The sequence below is a fragment of the Cryptotermes secundus genome, unplaced genomic scaffold (assembly GCF_002891405.2).
Source record: "Cryptotermes secundus unplaced genomic scaffold, Csec_1.0 scaffold47, whole genome shotgun sequence".
Classification (NCBI taxonomy): Eukaryota; Metazoa; Arthropoda; class Insecta; order Blattodea; family Kalotermitidae; genus Cryptotermes; species Cryptotermes secundus.
In genome coordinates, this window is record NW_019721002.1 from 1494938 (window position 1) to 1516175 (window position 21238).

Below are 21238 nucleotides of genomic sequence, written 5' to 3' on the forward strand. Positions count from 1 at the left end.
ATCACATTGGGTTTAGAGAGTGTTCACACAAATTCATGTCTGGGCTAATCATTGCTATCATACATGTGTATGTTCTCTCTCCTTTGTAGTCTTGAAGCACCCAGATGAACTTGCTGGCTCAAAATAGAAGAACACCTTTCCTGCACGAAGGCCTTGTGCTCTTTTTTAGAGATAAAAGTGACTTGTTTATTTTCGCACCTTCCAATTTTGTCTCCCGTCTCTTTACCTGCCAAATTGATTAATGAGAACTTGCCATGAATACTGCGCGAATCTGTGAAGAATTTGGATTTTCTGACGTGTGTCCCATTGTGTCTGGGAGTGTTACCATCTCATCCTTACTACAGCATTACTACATTTTCAGTCAGCTCCAATGATCTGCTCTTCCTGCTTGCTGTCTTCAAGGACACACAGTTCAGCTTTGTTCATGAGCAGATCAAACTTGTGGCTGTAGTTCTTTCTTCTTCTTCATTTCATTTCATTTATTTACATGCCACAAATCCATTACAAAGTCATAGGACCCAGGATAAAGACCATAGTCCAATATATGATATAAACAAGTATGGTTCGTTATAAATGTGTAATAAAAGATATAATGTAAATATAAAATTTACAAGTCACTTTTCAAAGAAGATGGCGGGTACCATCAAGTTCAGTTCATAATACTTAGGTGACTTGAACTTAAAAGACATCTTTGGTGGCCATGGCATAGATTCATTTCTTGCAATCTTGAGTCCCTATGGTAAATTGCAAGCACAGTCATTCTTGGTTCCAGGCCCAGTGGGACCCATGACATTTTTCTGTCTCACAAATCTTACTGAGTCACAAGACTGATTTTAAGCTTGTGGAACCCACTGCAGTGCAGTAATTTGCACAGCATAGCAGTAAATTGCTGCTGGACCTTGCCATCACAGTTATCCTTGGTTCTGGTAACCCTGTTGGGATTCATGACCAAATTATATATATATGTGTGTGGAAAGTTTGTCTCACCCTGTGGAAAGACAGCGCTTGAAAACAATGTTCAGGGTAGAATATATGGATGTAAAAGAGAGAAAGAGAAGGATGGGACAGTTCATAGGTAAAGTTTTCCCATTGCTTAATGATGGACCACATTGTGATATATGGAAAGTGGAGGTACAGCTCCATGCATTCTTAACTCCGGCACTACTTGAATGTATGTGGCCAACTTCGTTCACCTGCCGCTTTACTATAAAATTATGATGCTCTACACAGAGATGTCATACATCAAATTATGTTAGGTGTATATGTAGGTTCATATGTACCCGTGGAGGCCTCTTTGTCCACGGATCACTCACATGTCTGATTAAGTGGTTAGGTGCCGCCTCCGTACTGCTCCGTGCCACGGAGCCGCACATGAGCATCATAGATCGAAAATGCTGTTCGTTGGCAAAATTGGCGCAAAGGAAGTAGGGGAATTCGCGTGCGTGAAATTGCCCACTAATTGCTAAACGTTGGATCAAGTGACCGGTTTTAGGACAGAGTGCTGAAGTAATTAATGTTCGTGTCAGAGGGATGTCAGTTTGTTTCTGTGGGTGTGTTAATGATCATTGTATAGAATATAGTAATGTTGTCAGCTCCTTGCTTGCGAATTTTAAGAATCAGGCTATATTACGTTGAAATTATTGTGAATGTATTATGTACCAAGGTTTGATTCACTATATGGAAGTTTGTATTGTGTGCGTTAAAGAGTCGTCGGATTGTGAGTCAGGACTGCCTTTCAGCTCAGTTCCTAATTGCACAGGTTTGAGTGTGTCGGAAAATATATTCTGTGTAACTGGCAGAGGTCATATCGCTCTTAAGACCCAAGAAATAGCGACAGTATAAAATACATTTATTTTCATATATTGTTAATTTTTCAGCATTGCTCTGCATTAATGTTGTAACAAAATCCTTGCACACAGAATTTACGCATTTCATGTAAAATTTGTTTCAAACTTGCATACCACTTCTAGAATAAATTGTACAAGAAGCTAGAAAAACTTTGATGACTGTGTTGGTTTTGGAGTACAGCACAGTGTGTTCTGTGTTTCAAATAATGAACCACCTTTGTGGAATTGTATTTGTTCAGCTGTTAAGGAAATTAATTGTTTACACCTGAATGTTAATTAACATCAACACGATGGCCTGCCAGGCTCAAGGATAGCTCAATATATTGAATAGGCGCTGGTCTGGATGACAAGGGAGAAGGGTTAAGTTCCTTGTAAGAGCAGAGCTTTTTCTCTTTGCAGCTTCCAGAACAGCTGTGAGGCCCAGTTGGCCTCCTACACAGGTCGTTGATACTAGAGGCTATTTTCCCTGGGAGCAACAGAGCAAGGGCAAGAAATTGAACACCATCTAGTGCTGAGTGCCCATATACCTTCATGGTGTTGTGTTCAATTGTGTAGGAACAGCTCATCTGCTTTACCTTTCCTTAAATGCTTTCCATTAACACCTACACTAAGCGAGATGAATCCAATTCTCATAATCTCTTTCCTTCAGATCAGTTAGGACGCTGAAGATTTCTGTCATTTGGGGCATATTGTTGTACAGTCTATTGAAATTTAATAGTTTTGGAGAACCATATTGCCTCCATCTTTAGGGTCAAACAATAAATCAGGCAAGAAACCAGCATGAAGCAGGTGGCGAGTAGCTCTTATTTGACCGTGAAGATGGAAGTGTGACACATTCCTCTGAATCATCAGTTGGATTTCACTAAATTACACAACACTATATCGTAGATGATAGAAGTCTTCATAACCACCACCTCATAACCATAACCTCAAATCCTACATACATGTTGTTACACTGTCTGCAAGAAATCTGAGAAGGCCAAGACTCAGGATATGCTTTAAGTTTCTGAGCTGCTGTATATGTGTATTTGATATATATTTCTTATTTTGCCCATGCACATATTCAGCCTTTTCAGAATATTTCCCTGAACATCTAGGGTTGAAGAATGAAAGCACCAGAGTCCCTTGTTTCGTAATGTATACCCATGCATTATTGGTTATGTCTCCTAGTTTCACATTTTTTGTTTCAGATATTTTCACTTTCTGTTATTTTCTTAATGTGAGTATATATTTGCTTAAATGATATTTAAAGTTAGTAACTATGGAAGTTTTCAGTCAAATTCAGAAGTCCCTAAAGTGAACAGTAAGGCAAAGATGTGATGTTCGCAGAGAAGGTGCAAATCTTATAGTGTCCCAGAGAGGTGTACAGTAATGTTGTATTTTAGCGTTCTGTTGCACTGATTTCATCCATGATATGTGCACCACAAGACGGCCACTGTATACATATCATGGAGGTGTACAGTACTGCTGAAATTAGATTGCTCACTTACCTCCATCTAGTGCAGAGGTTAAGGGTGGTGGAGGTATACCTCCTTTTCTTCATACATCTTCATGGTGTGGTGCTTAATCATTTAAGCACAAGGGACTGCCTTTAATGTGCTGCCAGTGGGAACTGAAAGTCTATCCACTGACGGGAGACAATTTTAATTGTTTAGAATTCCATGTATCCCAAATCATCTCCACAGTTGATGAATTTTGTAAACCATACATACCAACTGCCTGTTAATTATGCGTGGAACTCTAGTACGCAGCGTGGAATATCTGTAAGGAAGTTCTTATTTGTGTACAACGATGGATCCGTGGAAGACACACAGACTGTCTGTATTTGTATATAGTGGACTCAAGGTGATGTAAATGAGATGAAACTAAATTGAACTGACCTGAGCCAACACAGTCTGTCATGCAGTTCAGATTTACTAGAAGCATTCCTTAGATATATAAGAATATCTGTTTGAACTGTGCTAGTACCGGTACATGTCACAACATTATAACATGAGTAAGTGGTCACCATGTTGTAGAGGGGTACAGGAGAGTGTGTGGCTTATCATGTCCTTCCCAGTTTGCCATTCTCAGGTAGGCCACACACTAGCATGCGTCAAGACATAATGTCTGCGACATGATGCAAAGAAATGAGCACAGTTGAAATGAATGAGATTATGAAAACCGCCACATAATCTCATTTGTTTCAACTGTGCTCATTTCTTTGCATCATGTCGCAGACATCGTGTCTTGACTGTTACATGTCTTGACTCATGCCGGTGTGCGGCCCACCTTAGTGACTGTCAAATTCTACCATTTCTCCATACTCACCCCCCCCCCAGATGTGTGATGGCCTTGACCAGGCAGCATACTGTCACATTCTTTGCACTGGAGGCTTCATCTCTGAGCTGGCACTACTTGGCTGGTCACAGACTGAAGAAGTTAGTCTTTATTTCACTTGATGTTTCATAAACTGTGAGGTCAGGAAGTGAATAATTCAGAGTTATGTGAAGAGGGTAGAGATGACAGTAGGACCAGGGCTAGGCACCAACCGTGGAACTGTACAGGAAGGTACAGGCTCTAGCCTCTTTGCCCCAGGGAAGGTGGTGACCTTGTATGTGAACTGGTCATCCGGTCCTTTACTGATTGAGCTATTCTGCCACAAATGAATGCTATAGCCAGTAGTTGGGCAGTGTTCCATGGTGGTTACTCGTATGAGTACTGACCGGGCCCAGTGATCAGATGAGAATCCTCATTTTAAATTGGTATGGTTGCTGCCAACTTGGAGCCATGACTGCAACTGTGTGTTCTTGCAGGTTTCTGTAAACACTGAAGCAGTATGAGTGGAAATGGGAGCTCAGATGAGACAGAAGAAGCCATTAGTCAGCACCTACAAGGTCAGTACATTATGAGAAGGCATTCACAGGTATCTGTGTGTAAGGGTGGGCCATAGTAATTTTGCCCTTGCACTGCAACCATCACTGATATATTTGATTAACCCTTTATTAATCCTACACTTCAGATGAAATGTAAGGCCGTATTTATGGGGGCATCATAATAGCCATTTGGTTCCAAGAAGAACCGGTGCAGGTGACAAAATCTGAAGTAAGCTATGGCCTCACAATCACATAGGATATGTGTGGCTGATTCAAACTCTTCTAGGTACCTTTCCGAAGTGGGATCATCTGTCAACCCCAGTTTGAAAAGGTGTCCTTTAAGGTGACAGTGTCCTGTAAATAATCCTATCACCCATCTTAATTGGTCTCAGTTTAGCTTCAACAGATCTTTTGTTCTTCTGGCAGAGGGCCCTGGTATAAATCCCTTTGCCTCTTTTGAGTCCAATTATGGTTTCCCTGTTTGTGATGTGACAGATTTTGCAGGGTCTTGTAGAAAATGATCAGCATTTCAGAGGAAGCTGCTGTTTCCATTTCTGCGGACTCTTCCCTGAAGTCCGAAGCAGCAAATTCCTCTAAAATATTCATAGCTATCTACCAAGCTTCATGGTGTCACATCCCAGAAGGCAGTAATCTTTATGTTGTTAATTTCTTTGGCATTTTTATGTGTAGTATGGGCTGCTTTGGTATCTTCAGTGCTTTTAATTACTTTGTTATAGTTAAAACTAATTAAAATGCAAATATGTAATTATACTTTTAGAACTATTTTACAAAATTGAGCCATTTGTAAGCGTCCTTCCATGCTACACACAAAATATTGGTAGAAACAATGATCCTTTTCGACTGGATTTTTTGTTACAAGCTCAGGATGTAAGGTGGCATGCTTATTGTTCTAATTTATTGTTTTCCTTACAAAACTTTTGTTTCTTACTGTCCATTTAATTTTATGATTATTTAGTAAGTGAATTTGTTACGTAGTTAGTTGATTATATGTACAGTGAAACGAATGTCAGGTTTCTTGGGGGAACACTGAACTGAGGAAAGAAAACCTTGAGTGGAGGAATCATAACAACAGGATCACTGCAACTGAATGAACACTAAGAGAAAACCTAAAATTGAGGAACAATGAATGGGAATTGCACTGTATCAATATCGTATCCAGTGCTGAGTGGAAAACAGAACAGAGGGAGTTGAAAATTAAATTCCTAGCCAAGAATTTGAAATTCAAAATTTCTTAATAATACTGGAAGAAGAATGGCCATAATGCTGATGATAATGGTAAAAAGAGTAGGTAGAACAGTTATATTGAGAAAGGTATTACATTTTAAGGGAGAGAGAGAGACATAGGATGACCCAGAATTAGATGGTTCAGCCAGGTGCTTGAAGACTTCAAAAAGAGGGGAAAGAATTGACTAGAAATTGAAAAGAAAAGGCTATTTGGGAAAAAAAATTATCCTGTGACCAAAATAAAACATAAATTATGCTAGAATGAAAGAAGACATCCTCATGTTAATGGTATCTCATTGCTTAATGATAAAATGTTGTAATGTGGTAGCTTGGGGTTTCATGATAAGTTGTATTCTTCTGTTGTCCAGTTATACATAGTGAAGTATCATTAAGTTATACTTAGAGCCACATATATCAATTTTTGTGAAAATGTGTTGGAGTATGTTCATGGGGAGAGAGAGAGAGAGTGAGACAGACAGACAATTGACACTTGCTTACTCATGTCTGATGTCAGTTGCAGAATCTGTAACCATGGTAACATGTAAACAGTTGTGTTAATGTTGCTTTCAGATCTGGGAATGCTAGAAGATGGAATGACCACAGATGATAAACGTAACCTTTGGGCTGTCATCAAGATATCTCAGGACACTGCAAAGGCTGAGGAACAGAATCGCCAGAAGCAGGCAAGGAAGGCCTTGCAGTTTGATCAGGTGACTATTCATCTCAGCACATAGACTTTTTAGTGACTGCATTTTGTTTCAGTGCTGGTGCAGTGTGTGTCATTGATTCTAACTTTGATAGAAGTGTAATGTAAGAAATGGTGCCATAATACAAACTAAAGGTAAAGTTCCCCCATGGTAATTAATAACCATGCCATGGGGACATGTGGAAGAGTGGAGGTGTAGTTCCATGCACCTTAATCTTGGCACTATGAATTTGTTCATATTTAATATGACAGATGTGTACTGTAGCTGATGCATGTAATCATGGTCTGTAAATTTTACATTTTCATCTGTTTCTTGCCCGCTCTGTTTTGAGTTTCATTTTACAGGACGTTCAATCAAGGAAACCTTGCAACACCGCTGACCGGGCCCAACATTCCTCACAGATTGTTGCTGTAACTGCCGATAACAGAATGAGTCATTAGCACTGATGAACTTGCACACTCTCGCTAGTGTAGAGTGGATGGAATGTTTCTCCGCGACTATTTCCCTCACATCAGTTTCTGTACATGCCCACAATATAACAATACTGTGAAAAGATAACACAAACTTACCTTGCTTTATAACAGGTGCTGAAAGTGACCCCCTTCTGCTTGCAAACATCCAAAAATAAATTATGCGACACTTTCTGAAGTTGTTCCATGGTAATTGAACTAATTACGCATGTTATTTCATTCTGCAGAGCTTCAGTGCTGCGAGGATTATTCTTGTAGACTTTTCCCTTTAGGTTTCCCCCCAGAGATGAAAATCGGAAACACTGAGATCTGGGAGGCGACAGTCCCCTGCTGATTTCTCTGTCTTCAAACACTTCCCATATTGCAACCATGGATGCATTAGCCATATTTGCTGTAGCATTGTCTTGCAGGAAATACCCATATTGTCTTTCTTTAGAAGTCATCTGTTTGAAGAACGGATTCAGTATATCATTAACATAGTGGTCAGAGTTCAAGGTTTCGTGGAAAAATAAGGGGCGAATGATTTGCCGCAGATTTACAGCGCACCATACCCCCACCTTTTCACTGTGTAATGATAATTGCTGTATAGTGTGAGGATTTTCATCGCTCCGTATTCTTACATTTTGTGCATTCACATGACCACTAACGTGAAACCACGCCTCATCAGTCATAAACAGAAGCTGTGGATCCATGATTCCATCGTGCACATTTTGTAACAGCCAGTTGCAAAAACGAATTCTTGCTGCATAATCTGGATGTTTCAGCTCATGCACAACTTTTATTTTATACTTGCAAAATTTGATTAATTTTGTGGCTGTGAAAGCATATCCTAGAGAGAAAACGTTTCCTGTGCTAAGCATCTTAACGATTTTCGAGAACTGATCTGTAGTCATGCCACAATATCCCAAACTTTTTCTTCAGTTAGCACAATCCTCTTCGATTGCTTCTTTATGTCACACACTGAACCTGTGGCCCACCACTTTTTCACAAACTTGGATACACATGACTTTGTGGGAACTGGTGAATTAGGATATTTACAGCGAAACTTACGGATACATTTTCTGTAAGATTTTTTCCTTGCAAAAGTTTCAACAATAAATACACGCTGTCAATAGTGAACTTCATTTCAGCATAAATGTCGACCGCCTATTGACATCTTTAACACAGACTGACTATTATGTGACTTAACTGCAGCAACAAGATCACGCCACCTGACAGCGCACGTTTATCAGCGCAAATGACTCATTCTGCTATTAGCAGTTACAACAGCAATCTCTGAGGAATGTTGGGTCTGGTTAGCGGTATTGCGAAGTTTCCTCCTTGACTGAACGCAGTGTAGTAACTAATAAGAAATGGTTACAAGTAGGTTTGTATGTATAAATAATAAGGTTATGCTGCTGGTTTCAGGTGTCTTCAAGGTCTGAATCATCATCTGGCTTAGAGGCAAAGTCTGATAGTCTTATTGAAGAAATAATTTCTCCTTCTGACCATAAAGAAGACAACGAACCAGAAGACAAGAAGAGACCTACAGTTGCAGCTGTGTTACCACAGCAGCGTGCCACACCACTGGTTTCTGTGGCACCTTGCAATTGCACAACAGCCACCGTTTCTCCTCTGTGTTGTTGCCATGAAGATGACTTGTCTCAAGATCAGAATACTGTGACTATAAGTTTGTCATCAGTTTCATCATGTTCCAAGTCTCCGGCAGTTGTTTCCAAGAGTGAGCAAGTTGATTCTTCAACCCAAGATTCTCAGGATTTGCCAAGATGTGTTGCGGAACCATCAGCCAGGAGGGGCTTGAGGCCAAGGCCAAATGTAGGAATGAAGAAGACCACAAAACTGAATCCGACAAATAATTTGTCTGGCTTAAACTCACAGAGTTTGTCTTTGTCAGGGCCATCTAACAAAGAGAGAGACGAACCTCAGACAGTATCAGGAGGGTCGCTGAAATCGGAAGAGTGTTTTAAGAATAGTGCTATGACAAGTAGTGGCACTTGTACAGTTACTGGGCCTTCAAGTTCATCATCTTCACCCATTCCTGTTGTTGAGTCATCAGAACATTCTGATCAGGACATTCTTGAGTCATCTGTGCCTAACATACAAGAATCATCCCTAGTTAAGAAAGTGCAGAACAGTTTAACTGTGTCAAATTATCAAGAAAGAATTGGCGACAAGTCTGAAGCGAATGATGACTGCCATGAAGAGAGCAATTTTAGTGCCTTAAAAGAACGAACTGAGGAGATGGATGTGGAAAAATGTGCACGTGTTTCTAGCTCAGTTGATAATGTGCCTTCTCCATCAAGTGACTCACTTTCGAACATAACTCTGAACTGTAACAGTAACAGAGAAGTAGAAAGGAAAGGATCAGAGGACCGAGAAAGGAACATTAATCCCTTTAACTGTGACAGAAGCAATTACGAAAGGACTTTGAAAGTTCGCAAGGTGAAGAGGGCATGCTCAAGATTCCCGTTTTACATTCCTCCATACAAAATGGACATTCATACATACATCACATATTTCAAAAGAAGCCTTAACGAACAAGCAGCACGTCTTATTGAGGTGAGTTCCATGTTCATTGAATACTGCTTGTCCTTAGCTGTGTTGGTCTAGTGGATTCAGTGTAACATATGTTCTCACAGCAGTTACTGTAAGGATTGCCATGTTCTGGGATGTGATGCTGTGTAATGCAGCAGATCTTTATCAGTGTTTCAGAGGAACCTGCTGCCTTCATTTTCAGGGTAGATGAGTGAACTGTTCTCTACATTCTGAAGATGGAGGCAGCAGGTTCCTCTGAAACATTGGTAACAATCTGCCAGACAAAGCAGCATAATGACCCTGAAGACCTTCAAGTTTCCTCAGTTTTGTGCAAAAGTCTCTCTTTTTGGTGATTGAGTAGATTCAGTTAAAATTTTTCTGTCTTTATTTTGTGGTTTATATGTGTGTGCAGTACTTATATAAAATTATCAGTTAGTTTTAGCTGCAATTTGAGAATAGTTTGAACCGTCTCATATCTTGTAAGATTTAAAACTTTCCCGATGAATAAAGGCAGTAAAATCTTCTTTGGCAATCAGGTGCGTCAGAGCTGAGTCAAAGACCAATGTTTCAGAGACTAGAACTGTATCCATCTTCAGGTATGATTTGGGTAGTGCCTGTAAGTTTCTGATGCATGAGTCAGTGAATCAGTCAATATAATGCCTCTTCACTGTTGATGCATGAAGCAAAAGGAAGGCGGAATGAAATTCCTTCTGTATGTCAGATCTTGTACCCCATTGCCTAACCTGGTAAAAGTTAGTCCATCGCTACCATCGTTAGATGTGACCTCTTTGATGTTTTTAAGTTGTCCATGCAAAGAGAAACGGAAGAATATGAAGACGGAGTTCCACATTTGACTTGGCTTAGATGTCAGGATAGCGAAATACATCAAAATAATATTTAAAGTTCCTACCACACTGGAAACGCAATTTGTTTCCATTATAATTATCATTGTGTTAATGCTGTTCACTGTTTGTTGTGTGAGAACCCCACGAAACACGTAAACACACTGTGAGGACAGAGTGCAGTTTTCTGATGATAAAGCAGGTGGTACATGTAGTGACCACTTTACTTCAAAAGGATAAAGCTGCCTCCTCGTCATCTTCTCCTCCTCCTCCTCCTCCCTCTTCTTCTCTGCATCCTCCTCCTCCTTATTGTTATTATTCAGTCATTTTGTAGTGATGTGCATGTTTCTCTGTCTTCATGCTGTTTTCCAGGAACATGTTAAACACCTTGGAATTGTGCATAGCTCTGTGTGTCTGTCTGTGTGCAGTAGCCTCACATTGCGATGCTGAACTCAAGAAAACTGCTTTTCGCCTCATCTGTGATGACTGGAGCGGAAAAGTTTCAGAATCTGTTTGTTAGTATTCTGCCATAGTCCTCTTTTTATTTCTTTGCAGATGTATAAAGTTAAGTACAAACAGAAAACAACGTCTCGTATGCTCATTACACCATTTTGTATGTGCTGCAGTGGCATGGGCTTCCAGTGAGATGTTTGCTGGTTGTGGTTCTTGCTGACTGGTGAACTGAGGCAGCATTTGTTGTTCCTTGGAAATGGTGATTTCTCGGGGTAGAACTGGAAGCCATATTTGTCTGTAGCATCATGTTAATGTTCTGTAATGGTGACAGGTGCAGCGGAGAAATCCCAGATGTGTGGCATGGGGAGACCCAGTTGTAGCGGAGTCCAGTTCCAGAGTGCTGGTCACCCTGGGATGGGGAGAGGAGAAGGGTAAGAGCCTAGCCAATATCCAAAGGTGAGTTCTGCTTTCATGTTCCAAAAAGTAGTTTATGATGTATGCTGCACCCATTGTCTTCTTTTGCTCCAACTAGCTTACAGGCTGGAAGACTGAGAGGTCAGAGTTCTACTGCTGGTAGGATCAAGGATTGTTTCTTCTCCACGTTGTCCAGACCAGCTCAGGGGACAACCCAACCTCCTATCTAATGGATAGTGGGGGCTCTTTCCCCAGGGAGTAAAGCGGCCAGGGCGTGAAGCTGACCACTCACCTCCAGCAAGTGCCAAGGTCAAGAAAATGCGGGTCTATACAGCCACGTCCCAATATGCTTTCATGGCATAGCAGTTAATTAGTTAAGGACAGGGATAACTTTACGTTTTTTACTTCCTTCAGATAGCGTCACCATTTACTGCACGTAGTCATTCCATTGAGTTTAGTACCTTAGTAGCGGCCTTCCCGGAACTTTCCAAGTTCTTAAGATTAGGTTTTTTGTCAGAGCTTGTTTCTAACAGTTTTCTATTGACATTTCAGTGAGATAGATACATTTTACTTGAAACACTCTTGATAGGTTTTATGTTCAATGCAGTATGAAGAAAATGGAGAAATGCGATACTGTTGACTGGTTGCCTCAGCAATTGAATTTATGTGTCCGTGGTACTGCAGTATTTGTACCTATGATGGGTTGTGTCATCCATGTATATCTGCCTTAAATAAACCTTAAAGCTAATATAAAATGCAAAAACAACTTTATGTTAGAGTTAGTATTTCAGCTTTGTGTTCAGGAGGTCCCAGGTTTGATTCTCAGCACAGACGTTGGCTATTATAGGTGTTTCGTGCTATTCAGTAGACCCTTGAGGCAGATATTGGCATAGTTCTGGCTACAGCCAGTTCTATCCAAATCCTTTCAATTCATGTTCATTGCCAACTTTCCAGATGATGCCACAGATCTCTTCAACTGAAACAAGTAAGAAATAGTGGAATAAAGACCATGCTTAGAATTGGTGTTGTGTTTTGTGTGGCTTGCAGGAGGAACTTCCAGAACTGCGGAGCTTCCTACCTAAGGAAACACACTCTGTATGCTGAGCCTGATGTGCAGAGTGATGATGATTTGTTTTTCACTGATACCAGGAGAAGGAAGGTAATTGTGGAAAGCCAACAGGATGATACCGATGACTTGTTTGATGCCTTGCTTCAGGAGGACAAAGTGATGGACAAGCGAGATGATGAGGAGGGATCAGCACTGGATGATGGGAACAACTCTCACAAGTAAGTTTTTTTTATGCTAGTGGGTGGGACTAAGTCCCTTGTAATGCAGCCACTTCTGGCCTATTGTACCAGCCCCAGATGATAGGTGAGGGTGATTGTGGAGCAATTGGTGAACTGAAGATTGGCAGGGGAACCAAAGTACTCAGGGGGAAAACCTGCCCCAGCGCCACTTTGTCCGCCACAAATCCCGCTTGACCAGACCTGGGATCGAACCCGGGCTGCTGTGGTGGGAAGCCAGTGACTAACCGCTTGAGCTATGGCATGGCCCCATCACAAGTAAGTTAATCTGTTTCCTGGAGTTGAACGTGAAACTGGGGACACTTTGGGTAGAGGAACATGGTATGGATGTAATGTGGCTAGGTGCATCTGAACTGATGACTCAGTAAGGAAAAACTTGGGATCAAGAAGTTTGCACATGATCATCATGGCCAGTACACTGTCTGCCAAATTCGGGCAAATATTTTTTGTGTTATTTGCGGTAAGCATGTTATATCGCCGATGGTCACATTCATGGCTGTTACGAGGCTCTCATTGAAAATTGAAGGCACTTGAACAGAGTTGCTGATTAAGTAAAACAAATTTATTAGGTTATGGCATCAGCTACATAGCAATTTTATTTTATTACTATTCTGTGTCAGTTGCTGTTCAAAATTATCTCCAGAGTTGGCTACACACAGCCTTAATTTTTTTCTTATTTATTTATTTTCTCCCGCATCTCCCCCCAAATTCTGTCAGGATTGTTGTTCTGTACGCAAGCAGCAGCATCCAGAGGGTCATCTCATCTTCATGATTTCTCTTGCTAACTTAAGTAATTTGTTTTGATGAATGTCATTGTGTTGATGATGAAGACCTGCAAGGCTGGTGTCCCCATACACCAGACCTCATGCCCCATGACTTTTTCTTCTGGAGATTCATGACACAGTTAATGGCACACACCTTAGAAGTTTTATTTACAAGTGTAAGGGCAGTGATATACTGGTAGATTGCTCTATTCCTTAGTTCCCCTGCGGTGAACAGGCAGGGTCCGGTGAAACGCAAGTCAGATTCAAGTGATGACCAAATATTTGATGAGGATGAGAGGAGTGGTGAGCCGCAGCAGAAGCGAGTGGCCCCAAGTCCTTGGATTACAGCAAAGAAAGAGGAAGCACCTCCCATGGCAGTCAAGAGAAAAAAGCCTCATCAAGGTGAATGTTCTGCCCTTTTCAGCAGAATCTGTCATTTAACACGTTTTTATTTTAAACCTGATTACAAAAAAATTGTTTAGCACTTGGTATCTTTTGTGTGGGGGCACGTAGTAGTGTATTTGGTTGAGGCATTATGCTACAAACCGGAAGGTTGCAGGTTCAAGTCGTGATGAGGTCCTTGGATTTTTTTCAATTGACCTAATCCTTCCAGCCGCACTATGGCCCTGGGGTCTCACTCAACCTCTAACAGAAATGAGTACCAGGAATACTCTTGGAATATTCTTGGGGGTAAAGGGCGGCCGGCATGTAGGGCTGACAGCCTTGCCACCATCTGTGAGCCGATTGTCTAGAAAATGTGGGAACCTCAACATCTCACAACCTTATGGGCCTCCGCGGCCTGTTACAGGGATACTTTTACTTTTACGTTTGTGTTTTGTGTAACTATGACTTTCAGAATTTATCCACATGGTATGTTTAGGCTGTTCCAATGTTTTGGCATACATCACAGTCGCCATCTTCAAGATGGTTGTGTTGTACACTGAAACATTAGAACAGTCAGAACCAAACCCTTGTCTTCTGTTTAATGGGCAGTCCTCCCTTTCCAGAGTGCTCACTTCTGTCCTGAAGATGGGGGAAGCATGTACCTTTGAAAGACTGGAAACGTTCTTTGCTATTACATGTTGTCATAACCCAAAAATTACACAGAGTTTGTAGTTTAGTGATGTCTGGTTTGCAGTAATGTCTAGTTTTGCATGCAGTTTTGTCTGATGCTGACTCTGCAGCACATAGTTGTGGGGATTTAGACGGAGAATTTGAACCTTCAGAGAAACAGTTGCAACGGCGTGGCCATGTCAAGTCATGCATGATGAAGAAAACTGCGAAAAATGTATCATCAAACCAGAGCCAATCCATAAGAAAAGGTGAGGTGTTTTTTTGTGCTTTACATTAAAATCTGGGTACCATTTCAGTATAGGCCTACTCCCCAAACCTAGTGCAGTGCAAGAAACTTTCGAAAGACTGCCGTATCTAATTCACATCACCAAGCAATTGTCTGCAGTAGTCCTTTGTAGATATGGGCCCAGCAGATAATTAACAAGTCTTCCCTTGCAGCTTGAATGTCTTGTCAGATATATGTATTTGGAAATGTATTCACAGACATCTTTGGAAATATTGATTTTTGCTTAGTTTTCTAATATATGTTAAATTATTTTTTTTTTGTCAGTACTGTATCATGTGAGAGAGCTATCAACATTAACTTCACACATAAGAATAGCTGCTGAAACCTGCCCAAGTTTGGATATCTCTAACCTCATGCAATTTACTTAGGGAAGTTACATCTGAATTTTCTGTCTGGGTGTGAATATGTAAATATTTTTCATGCTTCATGAGTGTTGCATGTGTTACGCTGCTTTATCTTGTTTTATTTGTTTGCCTGCTGCTACTACTACCACTACTACTACTGCTGCTGCTGCTGCTGCTAATACTAATACTAATACTACTACTGCTGCTGCTAATACTACTACTACTGCCCCCATGTTCAGGGTCCATCTTGAGACAATGATAATTGCTTAGCTTGTTGAGGAATTGCCTGCTTTTTAAGGTGCTGTAGGTTCAATAGCATGTTCAAAAAACCCTGCCATTGAACATATCTAGAACTGATATACCGGAACAAGCCACATGCAAGATTGCTCTCTAGTGCGATGTGGCATTGTGACAAGCTCATGCACTGACCTGCCAAGCTCTGTATCCCAGAGGATTGTGATCTTGTTGCTGCCATGAAAGTCTCAGATCTCACAAGCCTTACACATGTTACCAAAGAGTCTTCGCTTTTTAATTTAATTTAATTTAATTTTTCTTATATTCAAGTAGATCCAATTACAGGGCGAGAAACAAGTTCACACACCACTGGATATAGAATGCGTCAAAAATCAAAACAAATGTTCCAACCAATCACTGGAACAAGTCAAAGAACAATATAAAATATAGACAGCACACTCACTAAACATAATAAAATGTGACTGTAACAATACTTAAATACTAGATGAAAACATATTAACCATTTATCTTATAAAATTCATTGAGTTTGTAAAAACAGTGCATATGAATGGATATTATCAATAAACAGTGCAATATCAAATAATGTATGTCACATCATGTGTCATATGTGACGATGTGGCGGCCTCTTGCATGGCAGTTTATACAGGAACACCCCTGTGATGGGAAGATAGTGAAGATGATGAACATGATGACAGATGTGAAGTCCTCGCAGCAGTTGGCTACGAAGAGTTCTTTTTTTTTTTGCGATATAAAGCTGTGTGATCTGGTGGAAGTCAGCTGACATCTCGGTAGACTGAATCACCTCCATCTTTGGAGTCTAAGAGTAAGCCAAGAAAGAATTCAGCATGAAAAGGCAGCAAGCTTTGGTTACCCTTCATCCCTGAAGATGGAGGCAGTATGTTCCTCTGAAAAGTTTGTTGGCTTTTGCTCGACTGCATGATGCTGTATCCCAGGAGATAGAATTCTTCGATGATGATGGTGGTGGTGGCGGCGACGGCGGCGGTGGCATATATCACTGTCACAAAGTTTGGGCTTTCTCTGAGCAGAGGGAAGGGAAGATCTTGCAGAGAAATCAGCACTGGATCCAGTTGGTCTGTGATAACAGCCTTTTTAACGCTGAGGTTTCTGTTTCTAGGTGGAGGTATGGATGGTGAGGCTGACACATTTGTTGACCTTGACAATGCTGCAGGTGTTGCGGGTGACTCAAATTCATGCCCTGAGTCATGCCAAGAAACTGAAATAATTAGACCAGGTCCTGTGAAACTCCGGAGACGAGGTCGCCGACTCTTCCATCAGAACCAAGTGGAAACAGAGGAACATGAAGAAACTGAACATAATAAAGAGGCATGAATCTGTTTTGCATATCATTGGCTTTTTGTTTTGCTTAACATTGCTGTGTATGCTTTCCTACCCCTAAATCCTAAGTTGTGACCATGTAAACTGACCCTCTGCTGATTACATTAGCCGCACAGTCTAAGGCATGAACTGTCTTCATTCTCTTGAATTCTGGGATCATGGGTTCGAATCCCACTAAAGGCATGGATGTCTGTGTGTGTGTGTTGGTAGCAGTTTTGTGACAGACTCATCACTCATCCAATGAGTCCCATCATCTGTGTAAAAATGATTACAAAACTGAAGAAGACGCCAGGGCCCAACAAAGGGCTATAGAGCCATTGAGGAATGAATGAAAATTGACCTTAAAGCTGCCACGGTTGATTGCTTTTTCTAATTTGATGTCTAGAGGAAACTGTTTGCCAGAAGTAGCATATCATAATTTCACATTCCAAACAGTAAAGTCATCAGAACTGCCTGCCCCAAAAACAGAGGCAGCTGATCCTTCCAGAATGTTGGTACACATTTTCTAAACTGTGTGATGTCATATCCCAGAAGTCAGTCTCTATTGTAGCTGTTGCTGTGGAAACCTCAAACCTGATATCCTTACTATCCCAAACGGGGAAGCACTGACCATGTCCGGTGCTAGAGAGAGATACAGTGTTGCATCATTTCAGAACGCTGGTGCCCGAATGGATGATGTCACAGGGTCATATGAGGTGGGGAGCAGTGATGTTCTGGAGCAGGAAGCAGATGTTGTTCCATGTCCTATTTGTAGGAAAACGTTTCTAGTCAAAGATATTGAGGTAACAGCTTGATGCACTTGTGTGTCCTGTAACCCTTTTGCGTTACTTGATTTGTCAAGCTATCAGCTTTCTACTGGTTTCAGGTTTTGTCTGCATGTTAACCTAAGTTGATTTTCATGTTTCTGTGGCAGGCACATGCATCAGAATGCAATGAATACTGTGAAGAGGAGGTTCCACCCGATGAGCTGCGTATATTTGAGTCGAGCAGCGGCTCTGAGATGGCCACGCAGAGCTCGCAGTAAGTACAGGAAGGGTGGCGATCGTGCCATGTGAACTAAACCCATAGTGCAAGCATGAATCTCATGAATTGTCTTCTGTTATTGATACCAGATTTGAAGGGTATCTTGCATCTTCTGGGAAAGACAGGGAGTACTGTCTGGCTGAGTCCTGAAAGGGGATATTGAAGTACAAAGGTACCATGACATGGCCGCAGAGCTTCATGTTCATTGCCCCGAGATAAAGCATGAGTCATTCCCAAACATTATGTTGAAACAAAGTGGTCAGCTATGCAGCATTTAATGTAACTTACAACACCATATTGGAATATAAGTCAAATATTAAGGGAACTTATGCACCAGATGTTTTAAGGTAGAAGGTTTTACACACATGAATTGTGAAGTTTTCTCTTAATAAAGTGTACCCCCTGATGATGGTCTTGTAAGGCTGAAACATGTTGGAATCTCAGTAACACACAAACTTCTTGGGCAGTAACTTGCATATGATTTTATTACAAGAATTTTTATTCATTTGGTTTGCCTGTGCTGTTGGCCCTGACTGTTGTGTGCACTTGTTGAATGACCCTCCTTTGTCCCTTTAACATTGCTCACATCTGTGGTTCAAGCCATTCACACTTTTCGCAAGGTAGGCTGGTGTTGAGGTAACTTGTGTTCCAGAGGTGCTCTGTTTGGATTTTGGCTTGGTCACTGGCTAGCCAGACTGAGGTTTTTCATGGTTTCCCTCAGTCCCTCCAGGATAGTGCTATGAATAGATCACACATGCTTCCTTTTAAGTTCTTTCTAGTTTATCATTCACCAGTCATTGTACAATCTGGCACCTTCTAGTCTAGACACTGACAGTGTTGTAAAATAAACTACAAAAAGATACATATGATTTCTTTCTCGTTGATGATGTAATGCATTTAGTTTTCATCTATTTACAGGGGTGCCATAACTGAGAAGTGCTGGAGTGAGTTTGAGAATAAAAAAGAGTTTGAAGGTGATCATATCACCATATTTCGTACAAGACAGCCTAGACCCCAAGCACATCAAGGTACTGCGGCCTCCAAACATACCCCAGCCTCACCTTCCAATACATTGTAAGGTATATCACTTTGTTGTAGCTTGGGCCATGGCTCATGTTGTTCTCAGTTCTTTGCCTGTAATTACTGCCAGTGACCATCCATAAGTCTTTTTAGTCTAAATTATATAAATGAATGAGTTGGCACAGTGGTGACCGTGATTTGCAATTCTGAAGCTCCTAGTTAACTTCTCATCCTATTCCAAAGTCTTTCATAGTTTTCCTTGGGCCTTCTAGTCATTTTCATGCAGGTGTAACAAATGTGTGTACAGGAGGCACTATTCCTGTGTCTTTCCGGTCTTTTCTCATTAGAAGGAATTTTCCGTAACGTTATTCGCTGGAAAAGATTAGTCAGTATAATGACTGATGACAGGCTGATTGACCAGAGTATGATTTTTTTTTCTCTTCTTCATGTCCAGAAATCTCTGGGATTTAATTGATCTCATGTGCACTGGGTACCAGAGACTTTTTCTTGGGTTGAAGCTGGTTGAAATACAAACTGCTCATTCACCTTCATCAAGTGCTGAGGTCAGAAATGCGTGGCGTGATACCTCAGTTCTCCAAACTGTGTGTAATCAGTCTCCATAGAGCATTGTTTGTCATGCTGGTCTGTTATGTGTCATTTCCATGGAAACCAAATTCACTTTAGACTAAGACTTAAAGAAGGCCATATTCATTATTATAAAATTTCAGTATGCAGAGCCTATTTGGAAATTATCTGGACAGTGCAGTACTCATTTAAAAAATAGTTGGGGTGGGCAGTACTGATCTGAAGTACATATATTTGGATGACATTGAGTGTTCAGTATTCATTTGAAAAGTATTTGGACTTTGTGTTGCTACTTAACTGCTAGATTAAGGCCGCGCCATAGCTCAAGTGGTTAGTCGATGGCTTCCCACCGCGGCAGCCCGGTGGTCTGGTCAAGTGGGATTTGTGGTAGACAGAGTGGCGCTGGAGCAGTTTTTCTCCGAGGTCTTCGGTTTCCCCTGCCAATCTTCATTCCACCAATTGATCCACAATCACCCTCACCTATCATCTGGGGCTGGTACGATAGGCCAGAAGTGGCCGCAGTACAAGAGACTTAGTCCCACCCCACTAGCAATAAAAAAATAATTAATAACTGCTAGATTAACTTCATGGGTATAATAACTAACAGTGGTGAAGGGCCGTGCATGTGTAGATCAGTCAGTAGTAGTGTTGTTTAACAAAGAAGGTCTTCATACAGAATTTAGAGAAAGGTCTCACCACATACTATGTATTCATTCATTCATTCATCAGTAATCTGTCAGATGGCAGGTCCACAGTCTCTTCCAAAACAGTTCCTCCACTCAATGCAATCTCAACTTCCTCCTTCAAATAAAAATATCCTTTTCTATTCCCAAAGTCATCCAGCATCTTCTTACGTCTTCTTCCTTGTCTTCTAGTCACTTCTATCCGCCCCTCCGGTTTAATCTCGCATACATGGTATCTCTGTTTTTGGAAAGAGACTATCCAGGAAAAGTGATAATGTGGTAGTTTTTCCATTTGCTTTCCACATCGCAGTACAACAGCTGTTCAAACCACTCTGGTCACACCTGGTGCTATACGAACTTGAACCATCTCGAGCATCATTTGCTCTGTGCTTGAAGTCGCTGCTGATGACGCTGCTTCTGGCTATGTATATAATACACAAAATCAGGGTTTGACTGTAGTATGGTTTAGATTTAAGTGAATGTTGTAACATTTCCATTGATTTCAGTTGAATTGCCACGGGTATGCCTGTCTCCAATACGTTGCTTCACTCCTATAAGTGCACAGTGTGACTCTGACATAGACTACCATCATCAGTTTCGCGTTGCAGCCACCATTAGGCAAAACCCAACTCAAAATCCAAAAAGGAAAAGGAGAACAAAATGGAAGAAGAAAACAAAAATAAAGGCTGGTAAGAGGAGGAAGGTTGGATAATCATGTTGTAAGCAGGAGAGGTCAACTGTGCTAAGACATTTGAGGAATTCTGGGGACTGATTTTCGTTTTCATATATTTTATACTGCAATGCTGATAACAGTACATACTTAGCTGGTGTCAGACATAATAAAATGTAAATTTGTCTGTGTTTTATGCATGTATATCATTTTGTTGGTCTGGATTTTGTATTTAACAAACGGAATTTAAATATTTCTTTTATTGTGGCAGAGTATTTTTTTTCTTCAAATTTTAATATTTCTGCATTGTGACATACTACTTAATCCCATGGCATACTTACACACAAACTGGAAATTTTCAGTTGTCTCATGTTAGTCAAACACAGCATGATGGAAGCGGCGTACACATATACCATCATTTGGTAGTGTAAAGCCTATTCCATCAGGTCCCATAGATGGTACTGTGTCTGTCCCCCAACAACAGTAGTTCTGGTTAGGATGTCTA

At 40.9% G+C, this 21238-nt stretch overlaps 1 protein-coding gene across 11 annotated transcripts; it reads left to right on the forward strand.

Moving 5' to 3' along the window:
* Positions 1 to 1431: 1431 nt before the first annotated feature.
* LOC111874060 lies at positions 1432 to 21000 on the forward strand. Of its 11 annotated transcripts, none has more exons than XM_023869241.2 (14): positions 1432 to 1550; positions 2247 to 2398; positions 4643 to 4723; positions 6518 to 6657; positions 8532 to 9683; positions 11286 to 11410; positions 12416 to 12655; positions 13655 to 13839; positions 14598 to 14759; positions 16532 to 16740; positions 17406 to 17534; positions 17666 to 17772; positions 18694 to 18803; positions 20570 to 21000. In XM_023869241.2, exons 3-14 carry the CDS (start codon positions 4666 to 4668, stop codon positions 20773 to 20775), a joined length of 2823 nt encoding a protein of 940 aa, XP_023725009.1. In that variant the 5' UTR covers positions 1432 to 1550; positions 2247 to 2398; positions 4643 to 4665; the 3' UTR covers positions 20776 to 21000. The 11 variants fall into 11 exon arrangements, with proteins under 11 accessions (XP_023725009.1, XP_033611278.1, XP_023725000.1 ...); XM_033755387.1 differs by having other exon boundaries at positions 2247 to 2333; XM_023869232.2 differs by lacking the exon at positions 2247 to 2398.
* The last annotated feature ends 238 nt before the right edge of the window (positions 21001 to 21238 follow it).